This window comes from Gopherus flavomarginatus, chromosome 12 (assembly GCF_025201925.1).
Source record: "Gopherus flavomarginatus isolate rGopFla2 chromosome 12, rGopFla2.mat.asm, whole genome shotgun sequence".
In the NCBI taxonomy this organism is placed as follows: Eukaryota; Metazoa; Chordata; order Testudines; family Testudinidae; genus Gopherus; species Gopherus flavomarginatus.
This window is the reverse complement of record NC_066628.1, coordinates 5,982,868-5,993,303: the sequence shown is the minus strand read 5'-3', so window position 1 is coordinate 5,993,303 and position 10,436 is coordinate 5,982,868. Positions and strand designations below refer to the sequence as shown.

Below are 10,436 nucleotides of genomic sequence, written 5' to 3'. Positions count from 1 at the left end.
TGGGGTCACCAAGGCCGGTGTTAGACTTGTTGCGACCAGGGCCAAAGCCAAAGCCTGAGCCGTGTAGACCAGGGCAGAAGGACTTCAGCTTTGCCTCCCACCCCTGCCCCCCGGGGCAGCGGGACTGGGGTGGGCTCAGGCTTTGATCCCCCTCCCCGGGGTTGTGTAGTAATTTTTGTTGTCAGCAGAGGGGTCCACAGTGCAATGAAGTTTGAGAACCACTGGCCTAGATGAGCTCAGGTCTATATGAATGGCAATGGGTAGCTGGGGCCATGCGGGGCTAGAGTCATCTGCGGGATCAGTGGACCAACAGACAGATCTGGGTGTTGTGTAATTATTCAGCACGGGAGTGCACCAAACTGCTCAATCCCGGCTTGGCAGAATTGGGGTTTTATTGGTTTACAGTTTCAACGGATAATTACCCGTGTTTATCTGTAAGCAGTTTTCTCTCTTTACATTTTCACAGTTGCAGCTGCAGTTAAAACTCCCTACGTCGAGTAGGCACCTCTGTCTGCACATGGTCAGGCTCAGTGTAACCCTTTGCAGCTCATGAGTTTTAGGCCTGGTCGACTCAGATACTTTGCTCAAGGGTGTGAAAAATCCCCCTCCCTGAGCAACACGGTTCTCCTGACATAGCCCCAGACATTGACAGTGCTAGGCCAGGTTACGTCTACACAGCGGCGCATTAAGCCTGGGCTTGTGGACTTGGTGTTTGTGGACTTGCTTGTGGACTGGTGGCACCCGGGATTGGAGCGTCCACACTGCATTGTAAACCTGGCCTTACGATTGCCAGACCCGGGTCTCCCTGCCCTGCTAATGGCAACACGCAGGCCTTCTGACTCGGATTTACGGCTTGAGCCAAGTCCACACTGCCAAATGACAGGGCTTGAAGCCGAATCACAGCAGTACTGGGGCTCCTACCCACCCCTACTGTGAGGTCCTAGGACCTGAGTCCAGAGTGCTTGCTAAACCGAGACAGACTGATTTGTGTGTGGACAGAAAAGGGGGCTTGGACTCAACCCTCGGTCGTTGCCCCGGGGTTAATGTGGCGGGTAGACAAAGGGCTGGTCTACGCCAGGAAATTGGTCGATATAACTCAGGGGTGTGAAAAATCCACTCCCCTGAGCGTCATCGTTAAACCGACCTATGCCCCAGGCTGGCCAGCGCTCGGTGGAAAGGAGAATTAGATAGGGATGTAGGGTCCCAAATTGCTATCTGACATCATTTGCTACTTAGGGTGTGTACTGAGCACGCTCACATGAACTGCGCATGATCGGTAACATCTGCTGAAGCCGCTGCCCTCACCCTGCCCTTACTTGGCATCAGATTCTTCGGACTGGGCTAAAAGGGGGCAAACTGGAGGGGGTGGGAGGCCAGGGGGCAGAAATTGACTGGCTGGGGGGTCAAGCAGCTGGAGGCAGGGTAGTAACTTGTGACAGAGCACGGGGTGCAGGAGTGGGGGGGTCTCTCCTCCACATGGGGTTGCTGGGCCGAGGGTTGGCCCCAGCCAGGCCCTATTTTCCCTGGATAGAGACTTTCAGTCCTACAGGGGAGCAGGAACAATCTGCACTGGGGGGGGCTGAGACCCATTGAACCAAACTGCAAACCCTGCAGATGCTGGGAACCGCTTCAAGCCCGGTGGGGCAGCAGCAGCCGTTAATCCAGCCCCTCTGGAAGCTTGGGAAGGGGGTGCCCGGCGCTGTCCCCGCTAGAGGGCTCTGGGTCTGGCTCAGGGAGGAGAGGCGGCAGCGCTCTCCCCCTCCCCGGGCAGTGTGTTTCCTGTGATCAGCAGATCAGGGGGCTGAACTTCCCAGGTTAGCGGCTGCTGCTTCCGTAGCGCAGAGCCAGGCCCCCGCTGTGCCTAGCCCGGGTGGGGACCGTCTGCTGCGGCTGCAGCCAGCCCCGGGCTCTGCCCGCACCAGCCCCGAGCCGGAGCCTGCAGGTGAGGGGGCACCAGGGGGAAGGGCCGGGGCCGGGGGCCAGGGCCGGGCAGGAAAGTGACTCTGCACCCAGGGCCCCTCTCGCTCCAGCTCTGCTCCCGGGGGGGAGGAGGTCTGAGAGTCCCAGAGCTGCTCCCCCGCCACCCCGGCTCTCAGCAGCTGATCCAGCGCTTGGAGAGCGATCGCCCTCGGGAACAAGAGGCAGGACCGTCTCCCAGGCAGAGGGGGAAGGAGGCAGAAATGCGGCGGGGGGGAGGGGCAGCAGGAACAGTAAATAGGGAAGGAGGTTCCCGGCTTCCAGCTTTGGCCAAATCCATCCCTGGGCAGAGCTGCCTTTCCTGGGACCCAGGTGAGGAGCCGGGGGAGGAAAAGCCAAGTCCTGTCTCGCCTGAGTCCTGGGGGACAGTGGGGGGGGGTGTCCCCCAAAGCGGCCCCTTTGACTCTGTTCTTTGCTAGCGTTTGGTTCCAAGACACTGTCACTGGGTGGGTTTAATGCTGCTGGGAGGGGCCGGGTCTGCGCTGGGATAAAGCGACCCAGTGTTTGCCCAGCCCAGCCCAGTCCATCTGCCCGCAGGGAGAGGGCAGGGGGAGATTGAGGTATGACATGGACTCAAGCCCGTTCTGCTCCCCAGTCACCCTTTTCTGCCCGCTCCTCCCACTCTTTTGGGGACAAACTTTCTGTGACTCAGGTCATCTGAGGCCGTATTGTTTGGAAGAGACAAAAGCTGGAGGAGGCGGGAATTTCCCCATCCGTGGGACAGGGGAGCTGCTCCCCAAAGCACTCAGTTCCATTCAGGAGGGGGCGTCTAACCTGGAACATAAGAGGCCTGCAATCAGCACTCCTGGGAACAGCATATGGGGTTTAGGGGGAGGCTGGGATCGCCCCAGGAGCAGCAGGTGCTGAGCGGGGCTCTCCTGTTCTTTCAGGTGCTTTAAAGGAGCCGCCCGCGTGTTCCCGATGGAGAAGTGGCTCTTCCTAGATCCTCGGCAGAGGGCCCTGTACAGAGATGTCATGCAGGAGAGCTACGAGACCCTGATGTCCCTCAGTAAGGAACTGTCTGCTGGTCAGCGTGCGTAAGAGCAGCTCCCAGGCTGCTCTAAGTTACTCTTTGCTTCTCATGGACCTCTGTGCTCCTGGGAAGCAGCTGTTTCGCAGAGCAAGCGCTGGCAGGGAGGGAGGAGAAGCAGGACATGGCAGGGCGTTTGTGGAGGAGACAGAGGTGAGCTGGAGCAGGGGGGCGGGGCCACAGGGAGCAGCCGGTGGGTGCCCTGCTCACGCGTCTAAGGAACTCAGCTTGCCTCAGGAAATCCCGAGGGATTGACCCAGTAGTAGTACCGGGGCCAGCCAATAGGGAGAGACACACTCACACACCACGCCAGGCCCAGCTGGTGAGAAGGCAGGAGAGACAGGCTGGGGGTGGGGTGGGACTGGGAAAGCCCCTGCTCGCTGAGAGGTGGCTAAGGAGGCTGCCGGGTGAATGGCTTGAAAAACCCTAATCTCTCCCTGCTTCTGTCCCCTACCCGTGTGCAGAATATCCCATCCCTAAGCCGGATGTGATCTCCCGGCTGGAGCAAGGAGAAGAGCCGTGGGTCCCCCCGGATCTCCAGGGCTCTGGGGGACGGGCCCTCCTGAGAGGCGCCAACCCAGGTGAGGAAACCCGTTCGACCGGCTCCGAAACCATCTGGGAGCTTTCGCGAGGAAGCCCCCCGGGAGCTCTCCCCTTTCCGGCTCAGCCCCTTGGCTTGACGGCCAAGCTTTCTGAGGGGCCCTTCCACTCAACACGATGGCGTTTGCAACACCTTTGGGACGCCACGTCCCCCCAATTCCAAAGTTTCGGGGCGTGTTCTCGGCACGAGCGGTCAGAACCCGATCGACTTTTGGGAAAATCAGACAACCGAAAATGGGGGGAGCAGGGGGATGGGGCGGGGCACACACACACGGAGCCCCTGCCAGCTGTGCAGCCAGCCACGGATTCCAGCATCTCTGCAATTGTGTGTAGATCAAGCCGCTGGTTGATGGTGCTGTGGGCGCTTTCTAGCATAACTGCTGCCTGGTCTCCTCTCTGCCCATCCTCCCACTGGCCCCCAGAATGACTTCTCTCTCAGACAGAAAGAAAAGGGGCATTCACAGCCCCTAGAAAAGAGGGCACAGCGAGATTGGGGGTGCACACAGAGCCCTTGCCACAGTGGGAACAGGGAGTATGGAGGGAAGGGAAGAGTGAGGACAGGGGGTGAGGAGTCTCTGCGATGGAGGTAGGGAGAGGCCAGGAGCCCCTTGGGCATGCAAGGAGCCCAGCCGACAGGAGCAGCAAAGCATGAGACCCTCCAGTCATCTCCTCCTGGAGGACGGAGCCGCTCCTGCCTGGCACCCCCCTCCCTCCACCTGCCCTCTGGTGGCTGAGGCAGGAGAGGGAAGCACGAGGGGTCCCCTCTTCTCGCCTCCCTGGGGAAGGGCTTGATGGGCAGGGCAGAGAGGGGTTCAGCTCCTGATTTTGTCCAGCCTCCCCCAGACATTGTCTTGGTGTAAGGCCAGAAGGGACCATCCTAACCCTGTCATCTGACCTCCTGCCTAGCCCAGGCCAGAGACATTCACCCAGGGCCCCCTATGGGTTTGGTTCACTCCAGCGTCCTGCTTGCCCCCACACACTCCCCGCGGCACACAGCGTGGCTTACGTCCAGACTCTCTCCTTACCCCAGGGACCGCGAGCGAGACTGAGGGGGAAGCTCCACGGCCAGAAGGCCCCGAGACGGCATCATCGGGAAGCAGCTGGGGGAAGATGGGCCACAATCCCAAAGGGGGCAAAGCCGGCAGGTCCGGAGGCCAGCAGGGAAAGCCGCCGGGGAAGAGACAGGGCAGAGAAGCTCCATGCAATGGAGGCTTCAAGAAAGTCCGGGATGGGGCGGCCCCGCGGAGAGGCCGATTGGGGGAGAGCTCCCAAGCCAGGCTCAGTGTGGACAGTAGGCAACTTCCTGCTGGAGAGGAGCCGTCTCTGTGCCCGGAGTGCGGTGAGAGCTTTACGGAGAGCTCCGCCCTCCTTACCCACCAGAGATCCCACGTGGGGCAGGGCTCCTACCCATGCCTGGAGTGTGGGGAGAGCTTCATCGAGAGCTCCGCCCTCCTTACGCACCAGCAGTCCCACGCGGGGCAGGAACCCAGCCCACGGCGCCGGCCCCAGGCCCCCGGCGGGAAGCGTTACCGCTGCTCGGAGTGCGGGGAGCGCTTCCGGGTCAGCTCCCACCTGGCCACCCACCTGCGCCTCCACACTGGGATCAAGCCCTTCCAATGCGCCGACTGCGGGAAGGGCTTCGACTGGGGCTCGCACTATGCCCGGCACCGGCGGCTGCACACCGGCGAGCGGCCCTTCCAGTGCACCGACTGCGGGAAATGTTTCGGGCGCAGCTCCCACCTCTACCGGCACCAGCGGGCCCACGCTGGCGGGAAGCCCCTGGAGTGCCCGGACTGCGGCAAGGCTTTCAACAGTAGCGCCTTCTTCCACAAGCACCAGCGGGCCCACGCCGCCCCCCGGCAGCCCCACCGCTGCCCCGAGTGCGGGGAGAGCTTCCCCCGCAGCACCGCTCTCGCCCGGCACCGCCGGAGCCACCGGGGCGACAAACCCTTCCAGTGCGGGGACTGCGGGAAAGGCTTTGCCTGGAGCTCCCACCTGGAGCGGCACCGGCGCGTCCACACCGGCGAGCGGCCCCACACCTGCGGCGAGTGCGGGGAGGCTTTCAGCCAGAGCGCCCACCTGGTGAAACACAAGCGGGTGCACACGGGCGAGAGGCCCTACGGGTGCCCAGACTGCGGGAAGAACTTTGGGGACAGCTCAGCGCTGGCCAAACACCGGGGGTGCCATGCCCGTGAGGAGAGACGCCACCTGGCTGCGAAAAGCCTGACGGCAGAGAGACCCCATCGGTGCGGCGACTGCGGGAAAAGTTTTGCTCGGAGCGCGGCGCTGGTGAGGCACCGGAAAAGCCACGCGGAGAGGCAACCCGACGATGGGGTGAGCTCCGCCCAGACAAGCCCCACGGGGGAGAACTCCTCCCATCCCTGCCCCGACTGCAGGAAAAACTTCCCTCGAGGCTCCCAGCTGGACAGACACCGGCGTCTCCTCCACACAGCGGGTCAGCCCCACCGGTGCCCACAGAGCACAGCGCTGGCCAAGCATCGCCGGGGTGACAGACCCTTCCGATGTGGGGACTGCGGGAAAGCCTTCGCCTGGAGCTCGCACCTGGAGCGGCACCGGCACATCCACACCGGCGAGCGGCCCCACACCTGCGACGAGTGCGGGGAGGCCTTTAGCCAGAGCGCTCACCTGGTGAAACACAAGCGGGTGCACGCAGGCCAGCGGAAGAGCTTCGGGGACAGCTCGGCACTGGGCAAGCACTGGGCTGGCAAAGAGGACACATCTCACCGCTGTGGCGACTGTGGGAAAAGTTTCAGCTGCATCACGGACCTCAACCGGCACCAGCCTTCCCACGCGGCGGAGAAACCCTACCAGTGCGGGGACTGTGGGAAAAGCTTCAGCCAGACACCAGCACTGGCCAGGCACCGGCGGCTTCACGCCACTGGGGGGAAACCCTTCCACTGCGCCGACTGTGGGAAGAGATTTGCCTGGAGTTCCCACTGGGAGCGGCACCGGCGCATCCACACCGGTGAAAAGCCTTTCCAGTGCGCCGACTGTGGGAAATGCTTCGGCCGTAGCTCCCATCTCTACCGGCATCAGAGGAACCACCCCGGAGAGAAACCCTCCTCCCAAGGGGCTGAGTAAAGGGGAACGTGACCATCAGGAAGGGACCCTAATGAGACAACAGGGGAACCAACCCCAGGAACCCTTCTGCCAAAGGGGCAAGGTGTCTGCCAGGGATGAGATAACAAGGAGTCCACCTGGGAGAGGAACCCCTTTGAGTCTGAGCCGTATTAGGCATCGGGGAAGCCTTTCAGGGCTAAGAAATCCAATCCACGCGCTAACCAGGGATAACACTCCTCCATCACGCGTGTTCGGCTGCCCCCAGCCGCTGATCAGTGATCCCTGGTGGCCGGCATGCCATGAAGTGGGATCTCCTCCTCTCACCCAAGTTGGATGGGAAGCAGCACGGGCAGGGAGGGAGATGGGGGAGGTGCTGTCACTTTCCCTACCGCACATCGACCTCTGACCCAGGTCACCAGAGGATTCAGGGGGCCTGGGGCAAAGCGGTTTCGGGGCCCCTTCCATAAAAAGAAAGTTGCAATACTATAGAATATTATATTCTCGTGGGGGCCCGTGTGGGACCCACAGCCTGGGGCAAATTGCCCCACTTGCCCCCACCTCTGGGCAGCCCTGCCCCTGACGTCCACCCTCACGCAGGCCCTCTCCCCTGTCTTTATCTCCCCTCCACCGGGCAGGCATCAGGGCCTCCTCCTGCTCGTCCGTGGATGAAATAAAGGCTCGAGAGAGAAGCTTGTCGCACAGAACAATCCGGGACCCAGTGGTGGTTTCAGAGGAGGCACGAGATGGGAGGCGGGGAAAGGCAGAGGTGCCGCTTCTCAGCAGGCAGCACCCAGCACTCATGCACTCTGGAGGAGAGGAGGCCAGGCTGCAAAGGTCGAAACGGAGAACCCCTGGAACTGGGAGGCAGATCGGACCCAGGGGACTCAGTGCTGCAGGATAAGGGCGCATGTCGGGATGGTTTCCTGCAAGGGTTCACAGGCAAAGAGCTCGAAGTCCCAGGAGCAATCGGGGCTGCATGCCACATTTACATCATCCCCCCTTAGCCGCAGCATCACATTTATACCACTCCCCATTAGCCAGAATGTCACATTTATGCCATTAGCTGGAGTGTCACATTTATACCATTCCCCATTAGCCGGAGTGTTGCGTTTACACCATTCCCTGTTAGCCGGAACACCACATTTTATACCGTTCCCCGTTAGCTGACCGATTCTTAGAGCTGCTGTGTCAGGGCACGTTTCAAAGCAGGATCCAGGATTTACGCCGATGCCGACGTTGGTAGTCAAGACTAGGAGAAAAGAGGCTGAAATGGGGGGAAGAAAGCAAGACCCTGATCCCTTTAGTGGTTCCTGATGCCGTCAGGAGGAAAGGTAGGAGGAGGAGGGAGGCAAGAGCTGGTCGAAATGCTGGGATTGAACCAGGGACAGCCAGAGTTAAAAGTGTGAGTAGCTGCTACAGCTTGAGTTAAAGCGTTGAGTCTGGCTCTGTCACAACTCATGCCTTGTGGATTGGCAGAGAGGGGGACTGGGAATGAACACTCACCGAGTGGATGACATAGGGACACCGCCAGGTTTGTTCTTGGGGACCAGGTGACTGAGAACTGTTAACTCAGTGCACAGGTGAGAGGCAGGAGATTCCTCCGGGGCCGGCTGCAGTGTGGGAAGGGCTGGGAGACCATCCTGGGAGGAGTAATCCCATAATCCTTAGGGGATGACCCTGAGCGGGACTGAGAAGGAAGTCGGGGGGAGATGACGCCCCTTAGTGGGTCCTGAATCTAGGCTGGGTCCCGTCACTTAGCACAGCTGGTCACCTGTCCTGGGTGGGGATGACAGAGACTATCTGTGTCCCATTCACCCCCACTAACCTGCCCCGGGGGGATAAAAGCCTCAGCTGGGATTGGAGACCCAGAGGCTGCTGTGATTTGCCCCCTGCTGATGAGGCCACCTGCTGGCAGAGAAGGGGTTAATGCTGCACTATCTGGTGCCACTAGCAATTGGATCACTGAACTCCACTTTCTCTAAGCGTTTGCACTGTTGCCTCTTAGAGAACAGTGTGGCCTAGCAGGTCAGGGACTGGCCTGTAAATCAGGAGACCTGGGCAAGACACGTACCCTGCCCCATGCCTCAGTTTCCCCTCTCTCCCTTTGTCTGTTTAGACTGTGAGCTCCTTGGGGCAGAGGCTGTGGGTTCATCTAGCATCCAGCACAGGCTGATCCTACGATATTCCATCATGTGCCCAGAACCCCAGCAGTTAGAACTGAGGTCATAGACTCCCCACCACCTGTAATCCTGTCTACACAGGATCCCTGTCTGTCTGTCTCTCCACTGGTCTGTGCTTTCTCCATCCACTCTGAAGAGCTGGATTTCTGCTGAGGGATGGGGTGGTCCCTGAGCAGCTATTGGTGTATCCGAGGAGGGTGGAAATCTGTCTATTGAGGTTTGATTATAGGAGGATTCTAATGTTTTCTTTTAATAAGTAGCAGCTGCTGTATATGAATAAACTGCTGTCATATGAATAAACTGTAACACGATCGGATCTAGGGTAACCAGACGTCCTGATATTTGGGGCTTTGTCTTATATATGCACCTGTACCCCGGGGAAGTGTCCTGATTTTTCACACTTGCTATCTGGTCGCCTGAATCAGACCACCACTGTATGCATCCAAGTTGGAAGAACTTCCGTGGCTTAGCGGCATGGGATGTGAGTGTCCGCATGTGGTGTGTGTACCACTAGGGGGCAGTATGCTCCAGCAGGACACCTGGGTTCCAGGGCCACCGGAACAGAGCGGGTCAGGGAGCCATGGCCCTCCCACCTTTTACCGGCCAGAGGAGGGGCGAAGTAGAGTGTGCAGGGAGTGGGGTTTGGGGGGAAGAGGCGGGGCAGGAGTCAGGAAGGAGTGGGGCGAGGCTGGGGGCGGTCAGGGAGAAGGGGGAGCATGGGGATGGGCCCTCACGGGAAGAGGCGGTGTGGGGATGGGACCTCAGGGAGAAGGGGTGTGATGAGGTGGGCCTTAGGGAGAAGGATGGGGCAGGACCATGGTTCAGGTGCCAGAGCCCGCACACAGACACACACACTTTGAGGAAGTTTCTGCCGCCCCTGTTAGTGTGGCCATATTTGAACATTCAAAAAAGAGGACACTCCACGGGGTGGGTATTTGCACCAGTATCTCCCAACTCGCGTTGCATTAACGTATTATACTGCTAGCTATGCTGTGCGCTACGTCGGCTATATTGAGTATATATAAGAAAAAGTGATATGGCCTTGCCCTCCCGCCCGCTGCTGGCTCCCTCGCCGCTCACCTCTTCACCATCCCGCCCCACCTGCCTACTTGCCCCTCTACCCGCTGCTGGCTCACCGCTCCCCTCTTCACGCCGCCCCGCTCACCGACTCACCCTCTTGTCGCAGCTCCCCCTGGTTCCTAGGATCAGGGGCAGCCGAGGGGTCTCCATATGCTGCGTCCCCCACAAGCGCGAGCTCCGTGGCTCCCATTGGCCGGGGAAAAGCGCCTGTGGAAGCTGCCAGAGCCATGGAGCGGGGCTTGCAGACCACAAACTCCATCCCTCCCGATTTGCAACCTCATGGACCAGGCGGCAGCAATTCTTGAGCAGGAGCACAGATGGTTTCCTTATGTGGCAGAAACTGAAGCTAGTTGGAAAACGGGAGGGTTGCTCAAAGTGACGTTACAGGGACAGAAACAGTGACCCATGCAGAGAGCCCCCACCCCACCTGACCTGACCCGACCCTGCCGGGGGGCGAGGTAGGGAGTCCCGGCAGTGCTTACCTGGGG

At 60.2% G+C, this 10,436-nt stretch overlaps 1 protein-coding gene across 2 annotated transcripts; it reads left to right on the top strand.

Moving 5' to 3' along the window:
- The first annotated feature begins 1,446 nt into the window (after positions 1-1,446).
- On the top strand, positions 1,447-9,045 carry LOC127033416 (zinc finger protein 436-like). 2 transcript variants are annotated; one of them, XM_050921454.1, is made up of 4 exons: positions 1,447-1,942; positions 2,868-2,986; positions 3,472-3,588; positions 4,638-9,045. In XM_050921454.1, exons 2-4 carry the CDS (start codon positions 2,899-2,901, stop codon positions 6,707-6,709), a joined length of 2,277 nt encoding a protein of 758 aa, XP_050777411.1. In that variant the 5' UTR covers positions 1,447-1,942; positions 2,868-2,898; the 3' UTR covers positions 6,710-9,045. The 2 variants fall into 2 exon arrangements, with proteins under 2 accessions (XP_050777411.1, XP_050777412.1); XM_050921455.1 differs by lacking the exon at positions 1,447-1,942 and adding an exon at positions 2,186-2,289.
- Positions 9,046-10,436: the final 1,391 nt, after the last annotated feature.

What these genes read in the sequence shown, in the direction of transcription:
- LOC127033416 (XM_050921454.1), top strand. Translation starts at nt 2,899, where the DNA reads ATGGAGAAGTGGCTCTTCCTAGATCCTCGGCAGAGGGCCCTGTACAGA. An exon ending in CGAGACCCTGATGTCCCTCA is followed by an intron (nt 2,987 to 3,471) that starts GTAAGGAACTGT and finishes ACCCGTGTGCAG; the next exon opens with AATATCCCATCCCTAAGCCG. An exon ending in CCTGAGAGGCGCCAACCCAG is followed by an intron (nt 3,589 to 4,637) that starts GTGAGGAAACCC and finishes TCCTTACCCCAG; the next exon opens with GGACCGCGAGCGAGACTGAG.